Below are 24,889 nucleotides of genomic sequence, written 5' to 3' on the forward strand. Positions count from 1 at the left end.
TTTCGCCTTCCGTCTCTCCTCTTCATGCGCTAGCAGCAACAGTAGCCGTAGCAACGGCAGGGCTGCTCTCCTCGGACGAGTGTAGCCGCTGAATGGCCTTCCTGATGCGCAACCGGTGTGCAAACTTGGCGATGCCGACCTCGCTCATGGCATTATCCACGTCGTCGTCGCTCTCTAGCTGCGCCAGGTCCTCTAACGTCAGGAATCCATGCTCCTCTAATTGCTTGGCGTACACGCAGTATTCCTCCGGCCGAGAGGTGTCGATCCCCGCGAGCCACTCTCGCAGGAGGCCGCCGTCGCAGCTCCCGTCGTCGTCTTGAAGGTCCAGCAGCACGCTCTCGCCCCCCGTCTTCTCTGGAGAGATGGCACCAGCCTTCTCACTTGCACCGTGGGCGAGTAGCTCGTCCACGCTGAGTCGTCTCACGGTCTCTACGTCGAGCGTCTCGCTGCTCTTGAAGTGCTTCCTCGTGGTTTTAGTCGACTCGAGGATCTGATCCAGCGCCTTCTCTGTGTCGGACGCCAGCGTCGTGAACGCTTCCTGCTCCTTCTCGGGACTCGCCCTCTTCCAGTGTGGGGCTGGGTTGCTTTTGGCTCGCGCGCGCTCCGCTCGCTCTTGCATCTTGCGCTGCTTCCAGCGCGACGGCCGCGGCGCCTGGTCGTTCGCCATCGCCGGCCCCCACCTCATGACGGGATTCGCCATCGCGCCGCCCTCCATCACGCGGCGACGCAGCTCCATCATGGCGGCCTCGGAAAAGCGCTCGTCTTCTGTCAGCAGGGCCTCCTTCTGCTCTTCATTGAACTGCGGGCGGCGCTGGCGCAGGCGGCTGAAGCACGTGGTGAAGGCCGCCGCCACGTTGGAAACGGCCTCGCTCGCCACCTCGCGCGGGCTCAGCACGAACGGCAGACTCAGCGCCACCACCGTCTTAACCACGGCGCGCGCGCAGCCCGTGGGCGCGTCGCTGGTCGCGTCCATCGTGGCGAAGCGGGCGTCCATCGCTGCTGCTGCTGCTGCTGCTGTGTCACGAAGTGACTGAGTGAGTCGCGCCGGTTCAAGATCCAAGATCCAAGATTCTATGGAAGGTGGATACTTATGTAAAATGGCTACATTGTACCCATGACTCAAATTATAGACCAGGTGAAATTGGTGCATACTCAATTGATCTATTTTTGCTCCCGCGAATGACTGGCGCAAACGCGCCTCAAAACCAATTCCTCCGCATATTCGTCTCCGACCCGTGATCCGCAGACCAAGTCACCATGCACCTCATGTACTACCTCGGCGAGGACGGCAAGCGCGTCTACACGCTCAAGGTGCGCCGCTGTCTATAACGTCTTCCGCACTGCTTGTGCGCTAACGTTGTACTATTGGTTTGTACTCTGCCGTGCAGAAGGAGACCCCGGCCGGCGCCCCCACGTGCTCGGCGCACCCGGCGCGCTTCTCGCCCGACGACAAGTTCTCCAAGGAGCGCATCACCACCAAGAAGCGCTTCGGCCTGCTGCCCACGCAGTCGCCCGACCCGATCTTCCAGTAAGAGCTGCCGACGACCATGTTGTGGGGTGGCGACGCCCTCGAAGAGGAGGGAGGTATGCCCCTGCCTTCCCCTTTGAAGCGCGACCACTTGCAGTGCTGTAGATTTATAGACCTAACGTAATAACACCCAGTGACCTCAACGATGGACGTCTGCAGCTTCGGTGCGTGCAGGGACTGTAACCCCTTCTACCCTTATACTGTATCAACATAAGCAGGTTCTCGACTCCAATAATCAGAGACACAATAGTCCGGCAACGATGGAGTTGATGTCGAGCAGCGAGGATGAAGGCGACTCGCCCACGTCGCTGTCCACGGCGTCTCCATCGCGCCCGAAGCCTCCGCCAGCGGCCGGCAGCCAAGACAGCCTCGAGGACGAGCTGCTGAGCCCCACAACGCGCACCAAAGTCAGCAGCAGCAGCGCAGAGCGGAGGAAGGTCCGGGACCAACCTGTCGGCCACAAGCCCGTGATCTCTGCGCGCGAGCTGCTGCTGAACTTCCTGCCGGCTTCGAAGCGCAAGCAGCAGGCCGCGTCACCCGCTAAAAGCGCCAAAGTCGCGGCCGTGGACGCCGCAGTGGCTGCGTACTCGCTGGTCACGCCCAAGAAGGCTGCTCCTGCTGCACCCAGAGCGGAGCAGAAGGAGGAGCGGGAGCTCACAGCCAGCGAGCGCATTGCAAGGAAGTACGGGCTGGCCGCAGCCAAGACGGCGTCCAAGGACGCGCCCACACGTGACCGCAGTGCGTCGTCCAGCTCGACAGCTTCCCGTCCGACGGCTGCAAGTCGCTCCATTGGGTCTGGTGGCGGTGCAACGCCGAGGAAAGAGGCCGCAGCGTCGCCCGTGCAGCAGCCAGTGGAGAAGTCGAAGAAGAGGTCCTTCTGGGACGCCCAGACTGCTGGCGTGGACTCCGAGCAGCCAGCGCAGAAGCCGACCTACGTTTCGCCGTTCAGCGACCCGAATGGGTTCATGAACATGAAGAAGCGGAGGCAACGGAGGCAGCAACCGACCGAGGAAATGAGCGAGGAAGAGATGAAATCGGCCCGTGACGCTTTCTACGACGACTCGAAGAGCAAGGCGCAGGATGTCGGACCACGTCCGCGACACATTATCGGTTCGGCCATCCCCGAGCTCGACGACGCAGACGACTGGATGTCGGATTCGAAGGAAATGGTGTCGGACGATGAAGAAGTTGCGAGAAAAGTGGTCGCAGCGGTGGATACAGAGACGCTGCCTTCTCCTCGTCGGGCTGGCGTGACATTGAGTCGGCAGACAACTCGAGAGAAACGAGCGCCTTCCAAGCGACCAACGCGGAAGCGACTACCAAAGGAGGAAAGCGATTCAAGCGAGGACGAGAAAGAGGCCTACACGAGCGAGCGATGGCCGCAGCTTGATCCTCCGACGGTGCGATCTCCTCATTTTTACCTTTCGTGCACCACGACGTTGAGTAACGTTTTGCTATCTGTTTGGTCAGGTTGACGCTGGTCCCATGATTCTGTCAGGTTCAGAGGAAGCAGGAGGTAAACCTCTTGAAGTGTGTGCGAACCTAAACAGCTATTTGTTCGACTATCAGCGTGAAGGAGTGGAGTTTCTCTACAGCGCCTATCAGCGCGACACTGGCGCAATTCTGGGTGACGACATGGGTCTGGGCAAGACCATTCAGGTTATCGCGTTCCTGTCGGCCGTTTTGGGCAAGCACGGTGATTACCGCGATAAAGACGCATGGAAGGCGTTGCTGCACCAGCGCCGGGAACGGTATAGCAACACCAGTGGTGGCCATCCTGAAGATACCGGCTTCAGCTTTGCTGGAGAGGTTGCACCGATATTTATTGTGATGCCAGCATCCCTGCTTCAAAATTGGGAGCACGAACTACACACGTGGATGAGCTGCAGCACTATCATTCTGCGAGGGAAGCCCAGCGACCGTAACGCAATGATTGACCAGATTGCAAGGTTTGGTTGAAATTCTCTACAGATGTGGCTTGCTGCAAGGTTGGAGCTCACACTGAAGTGTTTCGTGTTTTGTGTTGTGCAGGGGCGAATACGAGATCGTCATTTGCAGCTACGATATTTTGAAGATGTATCTGGCCCGGCTGCATAAAATCCCGTGGGAAATGGTGATTTTAGACGAGATGCACTGCTTGAAAAACCCTGAGGCACAGCTGACTAAAGCTGTCAAAGCAATCAAGTGTAAACGGAAGCTTGGACTCACCGGCACACTGATGCAGAACAACGAGAAAGAGCTGCATTGCTTGGTAGATACAATAGCTCCGGGGGCGATTGGGTCCTGGGCGGAGTTCAGGATGTACTATGGAGATGATATCAAGTACGGAAGAAAGAAGTCTGCTGCCCCTGAAGCCGTCAAGCGGAGTCACCAGAAAGAAAAGGAACTCCGCAAAAAGCTGCGGCCATATTACTTCCGCCGAGAGAAGGAGATCAATCCAACATTCCAAGAGGTTAAAAAGAGTGACCAAGTGGTGTTCTGCGACCTCACCCCACTTCAAATGGCTGCATACGAGCGAGTGCTAGCCATGCCTGAGTTTGAGCTGCTTCGGCGAGGAGAGGAACAGTGCGATTGTCGTCGTGATAGTAAGGAGAAGCGAAAGAAATGCTGCTACAAGACTCCCATGGACTTAGGTGATGCTCCTGGGTTGCTATACGAACGCTTTCACGAGGATGGAGCGTGCAAGAACTGCCCAAATTGCATGGGTCTTCCGTGTGTTGCCATGCTGTTGAAGCTATCTAATCACTTGGAGCTGCTCAAGGTGAATCCGCACGACGCACCGGAGCTTCAGCATTATCAAGCTGAGTTTGCAAGAACAGCATTTGGAAGCGACCTTGACGTTGTTGGAGGTGTGAACCAGGTGTCAAGTTTTCAGGAAATGTGCGCGATTTCTACAAAAACTTGCGGGAAAATGATCGTACTGGAAAAACTGTTGGCGGTATGGAAGAAGCGTAAGGAGAGGACGCTGATTTTCAGTCGAAGCACTCGAATGCTGGACATCATCCAGCTCTTTTTGATCACGAAGGCAACCAGGTACAGCAGGCTGGATGGAAACACCAAGGTGGAGGAGCGTCTGCAGATGGTGAACGATTTTAACAACCCTGGCAGCAATACGACCGTGTTCCTGATCAGTACGAGAGCTGGCGGTGTGGGACTTAATCTACAGAGTGCCACAAATGTCGTGATTTTTGACCCTAGCTGGAACCCATCCCACGACTGCCAGGCCCAGGATCGGGCGTACCGTATCGGGCAAACGAAGGATGTACAAGTCTACAGACTAATTACCTTGGGAACAATCGAAGAGATGATCTACGTCCGGCAGATTTACAAGCAGCAGCTCAGCGACACGACTTTGAAGGGCGCCAATGCACCGCGATACTTCGAGGGCGTTCAGGGCAACCCTCAGCAGCGTGGAGAGCTCTTTGGTATTGCGAACCTGATCTGCTGGAAGCCTGGTGGTGTACTCAAAGGTATTCAAGATGCGTACCAGCGTAGCCGCGACGGCTTGATAATTCAGCAGAACAGAGTCCGATACGATGGTACTGCGATGAGAAAACCCACGAAGAAGTCGACCCCGAAGAAGCAACCCAACGTTGTGGATGATGACGAAGGGGAGATGATCGAAGTGGCGGACGAGTTGGTTTCCGATATGCTCTCGGCCGATGAGCCGCCTACACAACCCACTCCCGAAGGAAAACCTGCTGCTGTAAGCAGTGACAGCGGTGATGATGATGACATGGACGCGTTACTGAATGGAGCCACGACATTTCGCCACGAAGAGATCGTCGGTGAACAGGACGATGAGCATGAAGCATATCACTTGGAAGGCGACACGGCAGTGATCGGCGAATCGGAATCGGAGCAAGATGTGGCAGCTCCGAGAGAAGCCCCCGATCAAGATGTCTCTGGCCAACAAGCAGCACCAGCTCATTCAACTCCCGTGAAGTCGCGTGGCAGCATTTTATCACGCATGAAGGACATGAAAAGTCCCAACGGCGACTCGACTCCAGACGAACCCGGTCAAAAGAGAGTCTACGTGCCGACATATCTGTAAGTTCAATGAGATGCTACTGCGATAACACCTCATCGAAGTTGGAAAGTGCTCGGGTGTTGTTGTGATACACTTATTTGTATGAACTACAGAGCGAGTTATACGAGCACTACGACAACGTGTTAACTGGACCTGGCGCGTGTGTGGTGGCGACGCGAGTTTCGCGAGTGTGCAGACTTTCGTGACACTGAAGGGTTCATAGCTGCGTGCTCTTGGCAGATCTCCCTCGCTCGACCCATGAACGAAGTGGTGGTGATTGGCACCATCCCGAGCGAGATCATCCTCGTGATGACGCTCGAAAGCCCCAGCATGAGCTCCGGTGTCACGGCACCGAACATCCAGCCCAGAGCTGCGAATTGGTACAAGAAGGCCAAGCTGAACGCCACGATGAGGCAGCACTTCTGACTGCGCGAAAAGCCGACCCATAGCGGAATCGAGCGCACCAAATACCCGATGAACGCCACAAAGCAGCAGCTCTGTCGTCACGAACACGAACGAACCGGATCAGTGCTATCGAATACCAAGAGAAGCTGAACGGGAGACGGCGTGTAGTACCAGCTCGGCGAAGATGACAGAGCCGTAAACTCCTGGAAGATTACTGCCCTCGGTCATAGCCAGCGTGACCCATGACATGGATGGTGCTGTTTCCTGGGAACGAGAAGGGAGAGCGGTGCAATCCACATGACTGTAAGTGCGAGGAAAAACTACGTTGAGGAACGTGGGAGTGGCCTACGCACCTGGAGAATTGCAGTGCTTGAGAACTCGTCCTCGTCTACCCCCTGCGGACAAAACCATCGCGATATGAGCGCCCAAACAACAACAGCAACCGTAACGGATGGTTGCGTTACCTGGATGCCCGAGTCAAGGTATTTCGTCGGGGATAACAGGGAGCGTGGCCAGCGGTAGCTCCTCCGATTCAGCTTGCTTTGGGTCGTGAAGCTCCGAGTCAAACTCGACGAGACGTGAAGGTTGCTCGCTCTCAAGTTGGTCGTGGTCGCGGTAGATCTGCGTCTTGGCCGTTCGGAAGTACAGACTCGGGTCGGCACCTACGACAACCGTGCCGTCGGTACCCAGCACCACGTGCCGCGGGTTGTACGACGTCGCCATCGTCACCGAAGCTGCCAGGAGGCCTTGCAGAGCGTACGCCACACGCATCTCAACTGTTGTTTCGTCGACTGCTGCTCGATTCTTGCGTTATGAGGTGGTTCGAGGCGCTGGGCGTTGTCTCGGGGGGAGGCCATGAATACTCGAAGCGTTACTCGGCTCAAGAGTATCGAAAGGTCGATGGGCTTTGCGTCCCTCGAGCACTCTCCGATCTTTTCCTGATCATTCATCGAGCAGGATAAAGCCCACGATCTATCACCTAACGAGCGATGCGTCTGCAGCACTTGCAGTTGCCTGTGAACCACCACACGGAGATCGTGACGGCGTGTTGCTGGACGCCCGAGAACGACGCGATCACGTGCAGCGATGACAACTCCATCGTGCGCTGGCGAATGGACGGCGAAGTGGCTGGCGCCGTCGCCAAGATGGACGCGTTCGTCACCTCGGTGCACTGGGTCCCGTCGGTGGGCAAGCAGAGCGCCGATACCTTCGCTGTATCGTGCACCGACGGCACCTTCCGGCTGATCTCCAAGAGCGGACGCGAGGAGAAGCGCGTGCAAGCCTGCGACGCTGGTGCAGTCATCGCATTGAAGTGGAACTACGACGGTACGGCACTTGTCACTGCGGGCGAGGACGGCACACTCAAGATCTGGTCACGCAGCGGCAATCTCCGGTCAACTTTGGCGACCACGGGTCGGTCAGTGTACGACGTTTGCTGGGGGCCCGACAGCGACCAGCTACTGTTCACACACGGCAACAACATGGTCATCAAGACCGTGCAACTCGGTCGTAAGGATATTCAGTGGAAGGCCCACGACGGCTCCATCCTGTGCTTGGACTGGAATCCGATCAACAACCGCATCATTTCAGGGGGCGAGGATCGCATCTTCAGAGTCTGGGACGCCTTCGGGCGTCAACTGTACCAAAGTCCGGCGGGCGAGCACGTCGTCACCTCCGTGGCCTGGTGTCCCAACGGTAGCTGCTTCGCTGTGGGCTCCTACAACATGCTGAGACTGTGTGACCAGACGGGATGGTCGTACTGCCGCCAACGCCCTCAGAGCGGCTCACTCATGGACTTGGCATGGGCCTCGGACTCGACGCAGCTTATCGCTGCCGGCGGCAACGGCGCGACTGTGTTCGCCCAAGTGGTGGGGCGTATGCTGCCTTGGAAGAAGGTGGAGGTGACGCTTGTAGACCCACGCAAAATCCACGTACACGACGTCGTCAACGAGACGCTGGAAGAGCTCGACTTCGCCCGGGATCGCGTGGTGGAGATGTCCTTCGCTCACGGATTCCTCGTGGTCTGTACCGCTACTCAGTGCTTCATCTACGACGCTCAGAGCTGGAATACGCCGCACATCTTCGACCTGCGCGCGGCCGTGAGTCTCCTTGTCCAGAGCGAGAGCCACTTCTTGACCGTGGACAACTTCAACGGCATTCAGGTCTACTCGTACGAAGGCAAAACTGTGAGCAACCCGAGATTCCCGGGTCTTCACGTCGAGTTCCTGAGCCATCGCACCATCTCGCTCAGCAGCGACACGCTGGCCATCCTAGACCATTCGGACCGTAAAACGATCCGGTGCTTCGACTTGAACACGGGCAAGCAGCTACCGGTGGTGATAACGCACTCGCTGGAGATCCTCGAGCTGTCGCTCAGTCGCTTTGGCCCCATGGAGGACCGCAAACTCTTCTTCATCGACCGGAACCGCGATATGTACATCTCTCGCGTGGCTAGCAAGGGCAACTTCAAGCTGCACGCGCAGGTGGACTCTGCGGCGTGGAATGACGCATCGGAGCTGCTCATCGCCATCGCCGACTCCAAGTTGCTCACCTGGACGTACCCCAACATGGTGTATGTGGACCGTACGCTGCTTGCAGACATCGTCGAGTCTCGAGACGCCGCCGACTTCTTGAAGATGGCGGCCATCACCAGCTTTGTGGGCTCCAGTGTGACTGTGCGGCGCGCTGACGGCACTACACTCGCTGCCAGTGTATCGCCCTATGCCCCCATGCTGTACGAGTTCACAACTTCGGGTGACTGGGACAAAGCTGTCCGACTTTGCCGGTTCGTGAAGAGCAAGAGCCTGTGGACCTGCTTGGCCGGCATGGCACTGCATCGACGCCACCTTGAGACTGCAGAGATCGCACTCGCCTCCATCGATTGTGTGGACAAGCTCTATTTCGTGCTGCACGTCAAGAGTCTGGCCTCCGACGAGCGTCGCAATGCTGAGTTGGCTTTGTACTCCGGCAACGTCGACGAAGCCGAGGCCATCCTGCTGCAAGCGCACCCCACTCCGCTCGTGTATCGAGCTATCAAGCTGAATCTGAGGCTATTCCGCTGGGAACGAGCGCTGGACCTGGCCATCAAGCACACGACGGACGCTGGGACTCATGTGGACACGGTGCTTGCCTATCGGGAGCGATTCCTAGCGGCAAACAAACTCCAGGAGACCGACAAGAAGTTCCTGCAGTACTCGAAGCAAGTCGCCATCGACTGGGAGACCATTTCCAAGAAGAAAGAGCTCGAGAGGGAGAAGGAGCAGCAAAGCGGTGGCGGCAGTCGCCGCAAGTAGGATGGTCCTCTTTCTTGTTGCGATGCCAGCTAGCTCCTTTCCATCTACTGCGTGCCTAAAAGTGAAGACCAACAAGACTAGCACAACATATTAAAAAAAGAGGAAATAGGCCTACATGCATACTCCCTTCCTGCTTGACAAAAGAACGCGCCGAGGCGAGGAAGATAGCGAAGCAGCGCGCGATCCGCAGCTGAGGCAGCGTGCTCTCCCACTTGGCTCTGATGGCCCCCTCGCGTGCCTCCTGCTCTTGCTCGCTTATACGTGTGTAGTCGTAACTGGCTTGCTTGCACCTTGTCTTGCCATCTACGAGGCCCTCCCCTGTGGCACTCATCTACCGACTCTGTCGCCCCTCTCAGCAATTGCACTGCTCTGCGGTGTTTTCCTTCGGTGGCGGTGCCGCCGTCAGCTTAATATCAATCACTGCCGTCACAAAAACCACCACGCCGGTCAGTAAAGCTGATCCGATAAGCAATGCAGGCAGAGTGAGGGCCACGTACGGTTAGAGTCTCCGCTAATCATGGTGTTCTCCATGCCGGGCAGCACCGTCGCGAGCTTGCGGAAGAGCGCCTTGATGTTGTATCCGGCCTTGGCGCTCGTCTCGATGAACATGACGTTCTCCTCCTTGGCCTTGTCCGAGCCCTCCTCGATCGACACCTGGCGCCGGTCCGAGATGTCCGTCTTGTTGCCCACGAGCATGATCACCACGTCCTGCCCACGCTCCGTGCGGACGTCCTCGATCCACTTGCTCGTGTTTAGGAACGACGCGCGGTCTGTCAGCAACAAACAGCAGCAATAGCCACAACAGCATCAGCACGCCGCAATAGATCCTCTTGAGTCGCAGAGCCCTCACTTGTGATGTCGTAGACCACTACAGCCACCGACGAGTCGCGGATGTAGCTGGGGATGAGGCTCCGGAACCGTCTGCGCAACATACACACACAGCAGCAACGTAAAGGGTCAGAGCAGGGCATTGGATCGCGCGTGTATCGTATCCCCCAATTGACTCACTCCTGGCCGGCCGTGTCCCAGAGCTGCAGCCGCACGGTGCGGTCCTCCATGTACATGGTCTTGGAGAGGAAGTCGATGCCGATGGTGGCCTGGTACGCGTTGTCGAACGTGTCGTACATGAAGCGCGTGATCATGGACGTCTTGCCCACGCCCTGGTCGCCCAGGAAGACCAGCTTGTACTTGGCCAGCGGCGCGATCTGCGGCACGTTCACGTTGGCGTCCGACACTTCGGTGTCCGCGGCGTCGCAGGCGGCGGGGGCCGCGGCCGCGGACGCTTCGGCGGCCGGCGCCTTGTCCTCCTTGTCCGTCGCCTCGGCCGTCGTCATCTTGCTCTAACTATGCCTTCTTCGATAGGTATCACCACAACCCCGGGCCGCGCGAACGACGACACATGGCGCTGGTGTGCACCACACCAACATCTATATTTGTGTGATTTGTACCGGACTATTTTCTGTCAGCCAATCACATGACAGAGTACACAAAAATGACAGTCGCACTCTGTGTCCATGTTACAATCGGCTTTCAGTACCCGAACAGCCTCAAGCTCAAGGCCAAAGCAGCGATACCATGGAGGAAGCTGCTGCTGCGCGCCGCGGGGCCGCGCGCGCCACGCGATCCACCGCCAAACCATCGCGGCGTGACATCGTAAAGCCTGCCAATGGTGGCGGCGGTGGCGGATCGTCCGCGGACGAGGAAGACGAAGAAGAAGAGGAAGAAGAAGAGGAGGAGGAGATCGAGGAGGAGGAGGAAGAGGAGGAGCCCCCAGTGGACGAGGCGGACGAGGCGGAGCTGGACGCCATCGACGCCGCCTACCGCATCTCGCCCACGGCCCGGGAGCTGCACACGCTGGAGCAGGGCACGCTCGTGCGCGTGCTCAAGACGCCCGACGTGGAGCAGCGCGTGCCCCACACAGTGCACAAGGTCGGCGTGGTGGAGGAGGTGCCGCTGCACCCCAACACGTGGTTCAAGGTGCGCATCCGCGACGGCGACGTGGTGTACAAGTACCGTCCGTCGGCGCTGGAGGTGCTGGAGGACGGCGACGACATCAGCAGTCCGGCTGCGTCGCCTCACCACAGCCCCGTGCTGCATCACGAGGCGGAAGAAGAGGAGGAGGGAGAATTCGAGGAGAGAAGAGAAGATCGCCGTCATCACGACGACGACGAAGAAGAAGAAAACGAACAGAAAGAGGAGGAGCACCTTGAGCCGGGCACGCGCGTCCATTTGAAGTTGGACGAGCTGTTCCGAGGCGAGCGTCATCTCAAGAAGTACGAGGGGAAGGAAGGCGTGGTGACCGGATACGACGAGGGGGTGATCGTGCAGCTGGACGGCAGTGAGGACATCTCTTTGACGGTGCGTCAGACGCATTTGGCGGTGGTGCCGGACGAACCTGATGACGAAGACGAAGAAGAGGGGGAGGAGGGACGCCAGGCCGACGGCGAAGAAGAAGAAGAGGAGGAAGCGAAGGAAGAAAAGAAGAAGCCGGCCAAGGTCCATAAGAAGAGGAGGGGCAAGGGAAAGCTGCTCTCCGTGCTGGATCCGGACATGTGGATCGACCGCAAGTGCCGCATCAACGTCGGCAAGTTCAAGGGCCAGCACGGCCGCGTGCTGCGCTCTGGCAACGGCTGGGTGCAGCTGAAGCTGGAGAACTCGAGCGAAAACACGGCCAAGCGCGCGTACGAGCTGACTCTTCTGGAGGACATGGAGACCATCAAGGTACTGCACGCCAAGACTCTCGAGAAGGAGCGCAAGCGCCGCGCTGAAAGTCGAGCCAACGGAACTAGCAGTCGCCATGACGACGCTGACGAGGAAGGTGATGACGACGAAGATGGCCACAGCGGTACTGATGATCCGATGGTTGGCGAACAAACGGAGGATTCGCAGGGAGAAGACAACGGCCAACGCTCTCGCCGTGTTTCAACGCGCGGAAACTACGGCATCTCGTGGATCGAGAAGAAGGTGAACCTGCCGAACCGCAAGGGCTTTGGAATTGTAAAGAAGGCGGACCGCGATACGTGTACGGTGGAGATTCAGACCACGAAGGTTATGCAAGTGTTCAAGAAGAAGGATCTGGAGCTTGCCGCTGACAGTCACGCCAAGACTGCTCGTCAAAACAGCCGCAATCGCAACAATGCCAAGGCCCGCGAGAAGCTGGGATTGGAGGAGGACGCCGTGCTCATGGGCACGACGCCGTCGCGCTACATTGCGTTCCAAGACCTCGTGAAGCGGTTCGCTATGCGCCGTCGTGAGAAGCTGAAGAAGCGCCCGAACTTGATCGAGTGGCAGGCCCGACTGAACGTGAACTATCTGGAAAACGGGTTTTGGGACAAAAGCAACCCTGCGGTGGTTGATCTGATTGTGACTCCTCAGTGCGAGATTTGTGGTGTCGAGAAAGAGGTATGGTGTGGCGTAGGATGCTTCCTTGTGCTCAATATCTCTAATGTGTGTGCGTGTTTCCATTCGTAGGACATTGATGGTCACTGCTGGAACAACGAGTGCCCCAGATGCCCCGCATTTGATGTGGATGGATTCGACCCCAAGGATGAAAATGCTTTGATGCGAGTCCCGGTGGCGCCATTCGTGAACGACAGTATCACCAGTTCGCTGTGCCTCAAGAAGGAGGAATTGTCAAGGAAGCGGAAGCGCAAGTCCCTGGACGCAACGCCCACCGCAAGGGGCCAAGCTGATGCAGAACAAGTCGCGTCACCTACTGAAGAGCCCAAGAAGTCAAAGAGGGATGCTGGAAAGACCAAGAAAACCCGAGCGTCATCTACGGACAAGGATGCGAAGAACGGCGAGAAGGGTGGGAGAAAGAAAGCGGGAAAATCGTCGACTGAGCAAGGTGACATGAAGCGAAGCAAGGGAGCTGCAAAGAAAGCCAAGGGTGAAAAGAGTCCCAGGACAGCCGAATCCGCTGAGACGGGAGAAGCGTCACCATCCAGCGCCTTCCGTCCTCACTACGACAGCGTGTTCTCGCGGTAGGAACCTCATATGAGACAGAACCTCCAGCGGGTAAGTGCCGCTGCTCCTGAAATAGGTTTGGGAAAACGTTTGAGCGCGATGTGAATGCATATTTCATGTTTTGTGTAATACGCTGCCCTGCCGACTTCGTGCTGTCTAACCGATCGAAATTGAAGCCGTCCGCATGTTTTGTACGCAGCTCCACGTATCTTATCGATGCTCCTTGAGCTCTGATCCCCAACCAAAAGTGTATTATTATCTGGTGGTGACGAAGGTGATTTCTTACAGGGGCAATCACAATTGTGGCAGAGCTGACACGAACGCATGCTGGCCCCGCTGGCGGGAGTAGTTGAGATTGGAACAACTCGGCTCCACTTGGGCACGGCCTCATCGGCTTCATGGCGCCGAAGCGCAAACAATCGCTTCCGTCGCACTCTGAGGGCAAGAATGGGCTTCCACCAGTCACACCCCCGCCCATGCTCAAGCGCAAGAGCAGCAGCGTGAGCGTGTTGGACATTTCCGGCGGTGCCTCTGGCAAGGGGGCAGAGCAGAAGGGAGAACTCCCACGAGTGAATCGGAATACCAGCAGCCTTCAAGATCTTCGAACGGATGGAAACAATAGCAACGCGGCTAGTAGGGCGCACAGTGCAACAGGGGGCAAACAAGGAGACAAGAAGAAGAACAAACCACCAAAGAACGGGTGGTCAAATGAGACTGGAAACTCGCTGCCAATGGTAGCGAAAACTTCAGGCTCCCAAGACGGCTCGGCGAAAAAGGAGCGTACGCGTACGCGACGGCGGCGTGCCGGGGATATTACTCTCACTAGGCCAGCCACCATCGCTGTTGTGGTGAAATACCAGTGTACGTTGATGTTCTTGTATCAGCTTGCCAATTCAAAGCTGACACGCCAGTACATGTACGTATTCTGATGATGCAGTAGGACAGCACGAGCTCAAGAAGTTCAAAGCGTGCTTCAGACAGATCGATCTCGAGTACGTCCCAGCTGCAGTTTTGCATGAATGAGGAAGTGGCTAACGTGCGTGTGTTGTTCCATGACAGCTCGAGTGGTGTGATCGACTACGATGAGTTTTTCGAGTTCATTGACGAAACGAAGACACCGTTCTCTGAAGGGCTCTTCCGTATGATTGACTCCGATAGCAATGGAACGGTAAGCAACGGAGCTTCTTGCGTGAACGTGGACCCACTGCTCATATTACTATGTTCTCCTTGCAGATTGATTTCGAGGAGTTTGTCCACGCAACGGTCTTGTATTGCATGTACACTCGCGATGAAATTCTCCACTGTAAGTCTAATGCTCTTGATTCTGGGCCTCGATGAGATAACAAACTCATTCACTACCTCCTGCGCCTAGTCGCTTTTGACACCTTCGATCCTGCGGCCACGGGGTCCATCGGCGACAAGGAGCTTCGGCGTCTTGTCAGCATGGTGAACGATGGCCAATCCAAATTCTCGGGCAACATCAACAATGCATTGGCAGAGTTCGATCGCAACAAAGATGGTGTCATCGACTTCGAAGAGTTCAAGAACATGAACAAGCGCTTCCCGATGCTACTGTTCCCTTGCTTCCGACTCCAGGACCGCATGCAGAAAGCCACGCTGGGCGACAGCCACTGGCTCCAGCTTCACAAGCGCTTGTACGAACGCCTCAAACTGGAGAACTACCAGGTACAGACGACAGACAAGACTGCTTCTATTCACGATACTTGCTCACTTGACTGACAAACCTGCTCCGCTTTCCGGCTTGATTAACAGCGAAAACACAACGGTGCTCTACCAGCGCTCACTCTGGTCGGTGCCATCGTCAAGTTCCTCCGACTAGACACCCGCGACGTCTACCAGCCTTAAGCCGAGACTACGTTGAAGACGATGTCATGTGGATGAGCTCAAGCGGGTAGATCGGCCCGCCGGAGGCGATATGGTTAAAATAAGTGACAGGCTCGGACCCTCGCAGCGGCAACGAGGCGACTTGGTCGGCGCGACACCAAGTGGCTCCCGCGCTCTCGTAGTCTGGAATCGACTTAGGCGGCTGGTCGCAGTCCAGCGGCTCGGCGTAGAAGATGAAGCGCATGCGCACGTACTGACTGCCGTTGCGGTCCTGTTTCGGATGGTACTCGAGCTTGATCAGGCCCGTGAGACGGATGTCGATGCCGGCCTCCTCCTTCGTCTCGCGGATCGCTGCCTGCGCCGGGTTCTCGCCACTGTCGATGCGTCCGCCCGGCAGCCAGAAGCCCGAGTTGGCGAACTCCTGCACGAGCAAGAAGCTGTTGTACTTTTTGTTGTGGCACACCACGAGCGCGAACGAGTAGAGCGTGCTGTCGGCCATGTTGAACTCGCTCGCCATCTCGTGTCGTCCCGGCGGGCCGTGGGCGTTGTGCATGTGCACCTGGAACGGGCCGCGCGGGGTCTCTCGACAGATCGGGCACTTGATATTGTCCGTGTTCTTCTCGTTGATATGGTACATGGGGCAGTGGCGCCAGAGCTGGTCTTCGTCCATGCCGTTCTTGCCGCAAAACGGGCACGTGAAGCCGTCGCGTCCGCCGGATCTGCCTCGGCTCTTCCGTCTCGAATGGGAATGCGAGTCGTAGCCGTTGGGCTCCTCTCCGCAGGAGGCGATGAAGGCCAGCACGTCCCGCACCGCGTCCAGCGAGTCCGTGACCATGGACGCGCCCTCCTGGAAGCACTGGTAGCGCCCCATGGGGTGCTCGGCCAGCTGCGGACTGAAGACGCAGAGGAAGATCTGCTTGCTGATGGTGCGGATCATGCGCAGCAGCGGGTACAGGTGGTGCTCCGACAGCCCCGAGGCGCGGAACAGCACGGCGTCGAAGGGAACGGGCGAATACATGGGCGGCGTCTGCTGGTACGCCACGCGCCGGTCGTGGTGGGCGCTGGCGCGCGCGTGCGTCTGCATGAGTTGGTGCCGGATGTCGTCCTCGTGGTTCACCGCCAGCTCCGTGATGAAGCCCTGCGCCGTGCAGGCGTGCACGCACGCGTTGTCCAGGCTGTCCAGGGGCATGTCGTGGCTCGAGACGTTGCGGATCACCAGCGCCCGCTTCATGATCATGCCTCGACGCCTGTATTTGTCGACAATAATTGGTAACTCAATTTTAGATACTTTGTGTGTCAAAATAATCCGACCAAATTCTGAGCTGTCCACGAAAGGACACAAATTGTTGAAGTGGCCAAAAAGATGGGAGAGCGAGACTGGCCCAAGAGTCTGAGGACGATACTCGAGCGTGAAGTACACTCACTGCCTTCGTGTGCACGTCTTATCATCAATTGTTGCTGCCCTTTACATACTGAACCATCTTGAGTATTGCAGTGCTCAGCGATTTTTTGTAAAAAGCGAGAGGTGACTCTGACTTGCTGAGCACTCACACAAGCGCGACTTGGCATTGGCCTTACGCCAAGAGGGTCATCATACCCAGCACCGAACTTTACGCAACTTGGTCATTGTTTACAATGCGACACAGCGATATGTTGATGCGACTCCTCTCGATACAGTAGCAGGACCGAGTCGAGTCTGTGCCGAATAGGAAAAATACAAATTTCAAGCTGGTAAAACAGACAAAGAGCGATCATATTTAGCTCCTTCTAATGCACGTGCTACTCAAGGTGTTGCGGAAGTATCTTAGTTGTCGGTAAGGTCGTCGTTCAGGTTCACGCCGAGCACGTTGGCGACCTGCAGCATGTCCTTATCGCCGCGGCCACTGATGTTAATGACTACAACCTGGTCCGGCGCCAATGTGGACGCGAGCTTCACGCCGTAGTGCACAGCGTGGGAACTCTCGAGTGCCGGAATTATGCCCTCGTGAAGCGAGATGAGCTGGAAGGCCTCCAGCGCTTCCTTGTCCGTAACACTCACGTACTTGGCACGGCCCGAGTCCTTCAGGAACGCGTGTTCGGGGCCCACGCCAGCGTAGTCCAGACCAGCGGACACCGAGTGAGTCTCCAGCACCTGACCAGCGTCGTCCTGCATGATGTACGTCTTCGTGCCGTGTAGCACACCCGGTCGGCCGCCCAGAAGCGTGGACGAGTGGCGGGGCGTGTCCACGCCGTCGCCACCAGCCTCAACACCGTAGATGGCCACGTCGTTGTCCTTCACGAAGGGGTGGAACATGCCGATGGCGTTGCTGCCACCGCCCACGCAGGCCACGATAGCATCGGGCAGACGGCCGATCTCCTCCTGCAGCTGGGCCTTGATCTCACGGCCGATGATGGCCTGGAAGTCGCGCACAATGGTCGGGAACGGGTGCGGGCCGATGGCCGAGCCGATGATGTAGTGCGTGTTGTCCACGTTGGTGACCCAGTCACGGATGGCCTCGTTAACCGCGTCCTTGAGCGTCTGCGAGCCGCTCTTGACGGCGATCACCTTGGCGCCGAGCATCTTCATGCGGAACACGTTGAGCGACTGGCGCTGGGTGTCCACGTAGCCCATGTAGACGACGCAGTCCAGCCCCAGCAGGGCACAGGCCGTGGCCGTGGCCACGCCGTGCTGGCCGGCCCCGGTCTCGGCGATGATGCGCGTCTTGCCCAGACGCTTGGCCAGCACGGCCTGGCCCAGCGCGTTGTTGATCTTGTGCGCGCCCGTGTGCGCCAGGTCCTCGCGCTTGAGCCAGATCTGCGCGCCCTTGGCGTGGGCCGTCAGGCGTTTGGCGTGGTACAGCGGCGTGGGGCGGCCGATGTAGTCGCGGCCCAGGTGCTCGAGCTCCTCGCGGAACTTGGGGTCCTGCGTGGCCTTGACGTACTCGTCGATGAGGTTGTGGTGCGCCTGGATGAGCGTCTCGGCCACGAAGCAGCCGCCGAACTCGCCGAAGTACGCGTTCAGCTCGTCGGCGGAGGTGTACACGGGCGGCGCGTTGGACACGTCCAGGTACTTCTTGTAGCTGGTGGCGGGGCTGTCGGAGGTCATCGTCGTGGAAGGCAGGCGGCGAATTGGCAAGTGTGTGCGGAAGAGTTCAAGCGGTGCCGCCGGTCGGCCTGACGTACTCGCTGCGAAGATGACTTGGTGTTTGTATAGGTGGATGCTGCCACCGGATTTTGGCGTCAACATGAGCCACCGAATGAGCCGATGTTGATGCGCATTTGTACACGCCACCGAACAGGTGATGTAGCCATGTGGTGCGCAACAACAGGGCTGCGAGTTCAAGCACTCAAGCACACGTCAGGGCCGCCGAAAATAGCATGGCCATAAAAATAATGGGCCATCATAACATAAATAAATTTATTGTGGACTGAATACCTAGCACATATCATAATTTATGCAGCGAATCTACCCAATGTCATAATTTATGACTACAATTTATACCCTACTATATATCATTTTTTTAATCTGAAATCCTACTAAGTATCATCGTTTTACCTTAAAAAATTATTGGCCTTTCAAAACCAACCGTTGTAGTGGCTGGTGGCAGCCTCTAAGGGCGTTCAAATGCCTGTTGTTGTCATTGTTCATTTTGCAAACCCCCCAGCAGCCCACACCCCAGCAACTCAGTCTTCCCAGCTATGGTCTTTGTGTCCCGCCCGCCGCGCCCAACGTTCACGCTGGCCCAGGTCACAGGGTTCTTTTTCCAACCGTGCCGCGACGACTTTGACGAAGTTATCCCTGAGTACTTCCGTTATCGCTGCGGCACGGTTCGAAGCAGACCCGCCGCAACGGGTTTACCAACCTCATGCAGCACGTGAGGCGTGAGCATCCGAACTTCGAGGCCGAGATGCTTGAGGCCACCACAGCAGAGACGGGGTCATTGCTGAGCTACGTGCGCCGCTCCTCGCAAAACCTCTACGGGTGGCTAGTCTGGGTTGTCATGAGCAACCTCCCGTTTGCCTTTTGCGAGAATCGAACGACACGGCGGTACGTTAGAAGCAATTTGATTTACCCTGATTAACTATCCCGATTTAACTCCATATTTCTGTTTATCTGTAGCTACACGAACTTGGACCCTGTCTGTATCGAGACGCTGCGTGCCGTACTGGAGGGGGTCTCGCTGGTAGTCGAGAGGTCGATTGCGGCAGAAATTCCTCCGCAATTTGGCCTGATCCTGGATGGGTGGACCCACTTGGGCGAGCACTACCTCGCGGTCTTTGCCCGCTTCGAGGTTAACGGTCAGGTAATGACCCCACTGCTTTGCATGGCGCCTCTTCTCCAAGAGGAAGACGATGATCTCTCTGCCGTGGCACATAGAGAATTTCTAGCCAACATGCTCCCGCGCGACTTTGGTAAGCAGCTGGACCAGTGTGTCTACATTGTGGGCGGCAACTGCCGCGCGAACAGGCGCCTTGCGACTTCGGTCGGTGTCACTCTTATTGGGTGTGCCTCGCATTGACTCAACCGTGCGGTGCAGAAAGAACTGGAAGATCACGAGGCGGATCTTTCAGATGTGCAGAACCTGATGACCAAGCTTCGAACGCTGACTCAATCTGTTAAACTCCGGTACGATTTACTTGTTTCGGCGTAATATTTTTTCTAACTCTTTTTACTTATTATTTTTACTAATTCGCGTCAGACTCAAAACAAAGCTCCGACCGGTAATTCGGCAGGACACCCGGTGGAGCTCTACTTTCACCATGCTGCACCGATACTTCGAGCTTTTGGAGCACCTAGATGCCCACGACGATGACATTGCAGATCTTCTCCCCGCCCCAGCCAGTAACCGTCGCCTCCGTGCCCTTCTCAAAGAGCTCACGGACGTGGAGTCGGTCTCAAAGGCACTTCAAGGGGAGGATGCGGACCTTCTTGATGTGCGCGAGTGGTTTGACGGGCTCATTGCCGTCAAGCTCGACTACGCCAACTATCTCGGTAAGCTCTTGCCGGAATCTGATTTTGCTAATTGGAATACTCACAATGACTATTATGTACTATAACAGGGCCAAGAGCGGACATCGTCCACAGCCCCGACTTCGAGTCGGGTTGTGTGCGTGTGCTACTCGGCAACACCAACCGACTCATCAGGGCTGAGAAAGCCGTACTTCGGCCGTTCGCCGCGAATATGACGCCGGATCCATCGACTGACGACGACTCTCAAGGCTCCTTCGTGGAGCGTTTGCAGAAACGCAGACGTCTCGCTCAGCACCAGCAGTAGTATAAACTGCTTCGCAGTATCCCTCCGACGTCCAATGTCGTCTAGCGGTTCTTCAGTGCTGCCCGAATCACGCTTGGGCACGAGCGCAACGGACTGCACCCGATTACGCAGGAACAAAATTTGTTCCAGCGTCAGAACGCGAGCTATTGGAACGTATGTACTGTAGGTGGTCTGCGTAACTAAGTTAATACAAAGTTGCGCACTTACACAACGCCGTTATTTATGCATGGATGATACTCATGTCATTATTTATGCAGTGGGTTTTTCTTGCAAGCGACATTATTTATTTGACGATTCTGTCATCGTAAATATAAATGCCATAATCGGCGGCCCTGGCACTCGTCGAGATGGTGGGAACTGCTTAACAACCGCAGATGGTGAGCTTGCAGTTGGATGCTCGGTCGGTGCGACGGCGTTGACAGCACACAAAAACTCCGTGCGGACTCAAGAAAATACTCGTGAATGGGCTTCACCGGCGAGCACCACGGACCGTGGTGGTCCACGGTTTGGTGCCACCAATTCATTATTTGAATGAATGATGCGTGTTCGCGTAGCCATATTATACCTGCGCTAGGCTTAACTTAGCTATTCGGCGGCATAGTGAATTCATTATTTGCAGCGGTCAATTTGAAGTGTGAATTCTCGAAGCGATCCACACATTACCACCTCCGCAAAACAGACCGGCATTGAGACGAACCGGCAAGTTTTTTGGAATAAATTGACTTGGGGAAACATAACGTTGCGTATCACCAGGGCGCTGGCGAACCAGCGCGCACTTCATGATCATGCCTCGATCGGGAAGGAGCAATAATGCCTTTCCTGACAGTATTTGTCGACAATAATTGGTCACTCAAATTTATATACTTTTGCGTGGCAAAATAGTCCGACCAAATTCTGAGCTATCCACGAAAGGACGCGAGCAGATCAATATTGAAGTGGCCGAAGATGAACGACGAGGATGAACTGGACGACTTGGAGGCGAAGGTGCCGTGCCTTCAAAGCAATGGATACACCTCTCTGCATTGCATACTAACGCACTTGTTGCTCGGCTTTGCAGCTGGACGACTTGACGCACCAGAACGACGTGCTGCGGCAGGAGAACGAGCTGCTCGAGTCGTATCTGCAGCGCAACGGGCAGCCAACGACCGGCAGCGACGATGAGGAGAAGCAGAACGACCGGGACAAGAAGACGGGGCTGGGTTCCAGACAGCGCCGCGTGCGCGCGCAGGTGATGCTCACGATCGAGCAGAAGAACGACATCTGCAGCACGGAGCTCGAGGCGGCGCAGAAGGAGCTGGAGGAGACCAAGCGCTCGTCCGAGCGGCTCATCGACACGCTGCGCGCCGTGCTGGAGGAGACGGACATCCGCATCGCGGAGCTCAAGAAGGACGCGTACGAGTTCAAGCGCGACATCGTCGTGGGCGCCGAGAACTTCCGCACGGGCAAGACCATCGCCGAGAAGATGATCCGCTACATGGACGAGAAGTTGCGCCAGAAGGACGCCATCGTGGAGAAGCTGCGGCTCAAGAACGCGACGCTCAAGAGCCAAGCGCAGAAGATCGACGCGCAGCTCCGGCACAAGGAGGAAATGGGCGATGCGCTGCACTACATCGACTTCCATCAGCTGCAAATCGAGAACAAGCAGTACGTGGCCAAGATCGAGGAGCGCAACGAAGAGCTGCTGCGACTTAAGCAGACCACGGGGAGCACCGTGCAAGTGCTCAACAACCTGAAGAAGCGGCTGCACGAGCTGCTGGAGGAGAGTGCGTGGCTGCAAGGAGAGATTCGCACGCGCACCGAGCTGAATGAGAAGATCGTGAAGGAGATCGCGCTGGTGGAGGAGAAGAACCAGAAGGACATGCGCCGCCTCCAGTCGCTGCAGATCCAGCAGTCGGCTGAGCCAAGCAAGGACATGCCGCAGATTCTGGACTACGTCGGGCAGAAGGCGAAGATGTACGAGCTGCAACAAGAAGTCAAGAACTACGAGCGCAAGGTGGAGATCGCAGAGCGAGCTGTCAAGTTAAGCCGCGCCAAGGAGGCCAAGCGTTTGCAGGCGCAAGGGTAGCGAATATGTATACTACGAAAGTACACGACTAGGACGCATTTGTAGGCTTGATCGGGCTAACCGTTTGAATACAGCCTTGCCTATTCAAACGACGCGACCCAACGAAGGCTGTTTCTTTACTTGACCATGGAGAGAGCACGCATTCGACGACGTCGCCAGCAGTTCCAAGCGCAGCTTGAAGTCCAGTCTCGAGAGCTGCGCGATGCACTGGCAGCTCAGCTTTCGGACGGGGCCAAGAATGCATCCGTCCACACGCGACTCGTGTTGAAGTTGCAGTATCAATTAGGCGAGTTGTGTGCGGAGTACGACGAGTTCGGGCTTGCAAGCATGTACTTCCAGCAAGTGCTGACCGGCGTCGAAGCTTCTCATTCAAACGGTGAACAACTGAATGAGGAGACTGCAGAACTCACCACGCTGCGAACAAATACGCTCAATTGGCTTGCTGTGATGAACTTTCGATCTGGAAACCAAAGCGAAGCGATGGAATTCCTGCTCCAAGCCAAGAAACTCACTCGAGGTGATGCCTCCCCGACTGAGTTAGCCAGTCCACCGGTGGACAAGTCTTTGACAGCCAACTACGCCATCTTCTTGCACGCCAAAGGCAACACCGCAGACGCAGAGAGCGCAGCCCAATTGGTGGTGAACGAGGGAGCGTCCGACTCCAGTGAGGAATCTGAGGATGATACTCGAGCGCGAAGTACTGCCTCCATGTGTACGTTTTCTCATCAATTGCTGTTGCACTTTACATACTGAACGAGATTGTGTACTGCAGTGCTAGCGAGTATCTTCAAAGCTCGAGGTGACTCTGAACGAGCTTTGAAGAATGCCGAACGGGCAGTCGCCCTGGCTGATCGTGTGCAAGATCCTCGACTAATTTCTCGTGCGCACAACAACCTCGGTATCTACTGCCTCGAGCAAAGCGACGTGGAGCGAGCGTTCAATCTCTTCGCAAGCGCGTATCGAGCTGCTTTGGAAACAAAGGATTTCCAGCATCAAGCGATCGTCAAATACCACTTAGGTATCGCTCTGTCATATCTCGGTCGAAATATGAATGGGAAGCAGGAGATCGGCGAGGACGACGAGGATGAAGAGGTCTTAGCGGAAATACGACAGAAGCAAGAGCAGGAACAACCGACTGCACCAGAAAACAATGAGAAGCTCGACGTTGAGCTACCGGCTGAATGCGCTAACGCTGAAGCTGAACCCGCGTCCGATGTACCAACCCCTGCAGTCTCAGTGTCACCGCCTACCAAGGGGCCTAAAGATTTATTTCTTGAGAGTGAAAACCTAACAGGGGCTTTACCTGAGCCGGACAACCCTCTCCGCGTGTTAGCACAGAGCTGTCGTGGCGAGGAGGAATATTACGCGGGTGAGTTCCACACTGCCGAAGCTGAGTTTTCGATCGCCCTGGGTCAATTGAAAGAATTTACGGGGATCGACCTCGAGGAGAACCAGAGTTCGGATGTAGCGGTAAATGATAATGTGCCACCAACCGAGAATGAAGAAGTTGTGAAGGATGCAGACGCTGAAGAAGAGGAAGAAGATATTCCACTACCTCCTATTGAACCGGAGCTGGCGAAGCTGCATGGTCTTCTATTTAGCTACACTGGATGTACACAACTAGTGGAGGGTAAATTCGCCCTTGCTGAGCACTCACACAAACGCGACTTAGCGTTGGCGCTACGTCAAGAGGATCTTTATGCCCAGCACCGAGCTTTGCGCAACTTGGCCATTACTTATAATGCCACGCAGCGATATGTTGAAGCAATCCCTCTTTGGCGTGAAGCGCTTGAGCTGGCAGTCGTTCTCGACTTCAAAGGAGAGCAACTCATGGCGTATTCCGGTCTAGGATCAGCACTTCGAGAGCTGTTGATTCTCGAGGGTCCTAGTGCGGCTGCAGTAGCGGGACTTGGATCCAGGCAGCCACTGCAAGTGTTCTTGAAGCAACGAGCTCTAGCAGAGCAAACAGGTGACCTCCACCAACAGATTTTGGCTCAAAGACACATTGTCAGCGTGTATGAAAGTCCCATCTCAAAGCCCCAAAGCGACGCTGAGGCTACGGAGGCACTGGAACGCAGACTATCGGAATGCGACGTGCTGGTTCGGCTGTGTGAGAAGTACGATAACTTGCAGTATCGCGCAGACGCGTATCGATCTCTGGCCAATGCTCTGACGTCGCAACTCGCGCGACTGCGAGCTCGAGCAAATGGCGATGGGACTTCCCCACCGCAGTACGGTCTGGCCGATGCAATTGCCGTGTTGTCTCAAAAGCGCAATAGCGTCTGCGCCAGCTACCAAGAAGCCAATGTTGCACTCTCAACCGCAGCTGCTCTCATGTTCCAAGACGTCTATCAAGAAGGCGTGGATGACGAAGAGAAAGTGCCCAAGCCGAAGCCTGATGAGCGTCACGCTCGCCCACCTCTAACTAGACTCGAAATCTTGCAACGCCGATAAGCAACGCTAAGATAAACGCAGTAAGAAATCTAGGGATGTTGTTATTCG

At 56.4% G+C, this 24,889-nt stretch overlaps 12 protein-coding genes across 12 annotated transcripts; 7 read left to right on the plus strand and 5 right to left on the minus strand.

The window, feature by feature from the left end:
• Nucleotides 1–22: 22 nt before the first annotated feature.
• Nucleotides 23–994, minus strand: PHYSODRAFT_347724 (hypothetical protein; the record flags this gene model as incomplete). Its single annotated transcript, XM_009535975.1, has 1 exon — nucleotides 23–994. The coding sequence occupies one exon, from the start codon at nucleotides 992–994 to the stop codon at nucleotides 23–25; it is 972 nt and encodes a 323-aa protein (XP_009534270.1).
• Nucleotides 995–1,257: 263 nt separating this feature from the next.
• PHYSODRAFT_522844 (hypothetical protein) lies at nucleotides 1,258–1,532 on the plus strand (the record flags this gene model as incomplete). The annotated part of the gene is made up of 2 exons (XM_009535976.1): nucleotides 1,258–1,311; nucleotides 1,389–1,532. 2 exons carry the CDS (start codon nucleotides 1,258–1,260, stop codon nucleotides 1,530–1,532), a joined length of 198 nt encoding a protein of 65 aa, XP_009534271.1.
• A 256-nt stretch (nucleotides 1,533–1,788) lies between these two features.
• PHYSODRAFT_318176 (hypothetical protein) lies at nucleotides 1,789–5,582 on the plus strand (the record flags this gene model as incomplete). The annotated part of the gene is made up of 7 exons (XM_009535977.1): nucleotides 1,789–1,838; nucleotides 1,887–1,955; nucleotides 2,076–2,220; nucleotides 2,395–2,697; nucleotides 2,809–2,928; nucleotides 3,035–3,477; nucleotides 3,560–5,582. 7 exons carry the CDS (start codon nucleotides 1,789–1,791, stop codon nucleotides 5,580–5,582), a joined length of 3,153 nt encoding a protein of 1,050 aa, XP_009534272.1.
• Nucleotides 5,583–5,701: 119 nt separating this feature from the next.
• On the minus strand, nucleotides 5,702–6,734 carry PHYSODRAFT_318177 (hypothetical protein; the record flags this gene model as incomplete). The annotated part of the gene is made up of 3 exons (XM_009535978.1): nucleotides 5,702–6,055; nucleotides 6,135–6,182; nucleotides 6,630–6,734. The coding sequence occupies 3 exons, from the start codon at nucleotides 6,732–6,734 to the stop codon at nucleotides 5,702–5,704; spliced, it is 507 nt and encodes a 168-aa protein (XP_009534273.1).
• A 218-nt stretch (nucleotides 6,735–6,952) lies between these two features.
• Nucleotides 6,953–9,256, plus strand: PHYSODRAFT_304960 (hypothetical protein; the record flags this gene model as incomplete). The annotated part of the gene is made up of 1 exon (XM_009535979.1): nucleotides 6,953–9,256. The coding sequence occupies one exon, from the start codon at nucleotides 6,953–6,955 to the stop codon at nucleotides 9,254–9,256; it is 2,304 nt and encodes a 767-aa protein (XP_009534274.1).
• Nucleotides 9,257–9,608: 352 nt separating this feature from the next.
• PHYSODRAFT_254677 (hypothetical protein) lies at nucleotides 9,609–10,461 on the minus strand (the record flags this gene model as incomplete). Its single annotated transcript, XM_009535980.1, has 4 exons — nucleotides 9,609–9,676; nucleotides 9,754–10,026; nucleotides 10,107–10,177; nucleotides 10,265–10,461. Coding segments are annotated over 4 exons (609 nt in total), but the record flags the coding sequence as incomplete, so codon positions are not given.
• A 370-nt stretch (nucleotides 10,462–10,831) lies between these two features.
• On the plus strand, nucleotides 10,832–14,535 carry PHYSODRAFT_254709 (hypothetical protein; the record flags this gene model as incomplete). Its single annotated transcript, XM_009535981.1, has 8 exons — nucleotides 10,832–11,572; nucleotides 11,624–12,658; nucleotides 12,728–13,064; nucleotides 13,577–14,002; nucleotides 14,054–14,083; nucleotides 14,160–14,214; nucleotides 14,282–14,361; nucleotides 14,531–14,535. 8 exons carry the CDS (start codon nucleotides 10,832–10,834, stop codon nucleotides 14,533–14,535), a joined length of 2,709 nt encoding a protein of 902 aa, XP_009534276.1.
• Nucleotides 14,536–15,095: 560 nt separating this feature from the next.
• PHYSODRAFT_523677 (hypothetical protein) lies at nucleotides 15,096–16,298 on the minus strand (the record flags this gene model as incomplete). Its single annotated transcript, XM_009535982.1, has 2 exons — nucleotides 15,096–15,797; nucleotides 15,870–16,298. 2 exons carry the CDS (start codon nucleotides 16,296–16,298, stop codon nucleotides 15,096–15,098), a joined length of 1,131 nt encoding a protein of 376 aa, XP_009534277.1.
• A 502-nt stretch (nucleotides 16,299–16,800) lies between these two features.
• On the minus strand, nucleotides 16,801–18,152 carry PHYSODRAFT_564117 (tryptophan synthase beta chain; the record flags this gene model as incomplete). Its single annotated transcript, XM_009535983.1, has 1 exon — nucleotides 16,801–18,152. One exon carries the CDS (start codon nucleotides 18,150–18,152, stop codon nucleotides 16,872–16,874), a length of 1,281 nt encoding a protein of 426 aa, XP_009534278.1. The 3' UTR covers nucleotides 16,801–16,871.
• Nucleotides 18,153–18,745: 593 nt separating this feature from the next.
• On the plus strand, nucleotides 18,746–20,322 carry PHYSODRAFT_254622 (hypothetical protein; the record flags this gene model as incomplete). Its single annotated transcript, XM_009535984.1, has 6 exons — nucleotides 18,746–18,793; nucleotides 18,886–19,094; nucleotides 19,167–19,530; nucleotides 19,585–19,673; nucleotides 19,747–20,039; nucleotides 20,108–20,322. The coding sequence occupies 6 exons, from the start codon at nucleotides 18,746–18,748 to the stop codon at nucleotides 20,320–20,322; spliced, it is 1,218 nt and encodes a 405-aa protein (XP_009534279.1).
• A 945-nt stretch (nucleotides 20,323–21,267) lies between these two features.
• On the plus strand, nucleotides 21,268–22,387 carry PHYSODRAFT_523170 (hypothetical protein; the record flags this gene model as incomplete). The annotated part of the gene is made up of 2 exons (XM_009535985.1): nucleotides 21,268–21,306; nucleotides 21,380–22,387. The coding sequence occupies 2 exons, from the start codon at nucleotides 21,268–21,270 to the stop codon at nucleotides 22,385–22,387; spliced, it is 1,047 nt and encodes a 348-aa protein (XP_009534280.1).
• A 126-nt stretch (nucleotides 22,388–22,513) lies between these two features.
• Nucleotides 22,514–24,841, plus strand: PHYSODRAFT_523111 (hypothetical protein; the record flags this gene model as incomplete). The annotated part of the gene is made up of 2 exons (XM_009535986.1): nucleotides 22,514–23,099; nucleotides 23,160–24,841. The coding sequence occupies 2 exons, from the start codon at nucleotides 22,514–22,516 to the stop codon at nucleotides 24,839–24,841; spliced, it is 2,268 nt and encodes a 755-aa protein (XP_009534281.1).
• Between the last annotated feature and the right edge of the window lie 48 nt (nucleotides 24,842–24,889).

This window comes from Phytophthora sojae (assembly GCF_000149755.1).
Source record: "Phytophthora sojae unplaced genomic scaffold PHYSOscaffold_9, whole genome shotgun sequence".
NCBI classification, from domain to species: Eukaryota; Oomycota; class Peronosporomycetes; order Peronosporales; family Peronosporaceae; genus Phytophthora; species Phytophthora sojae.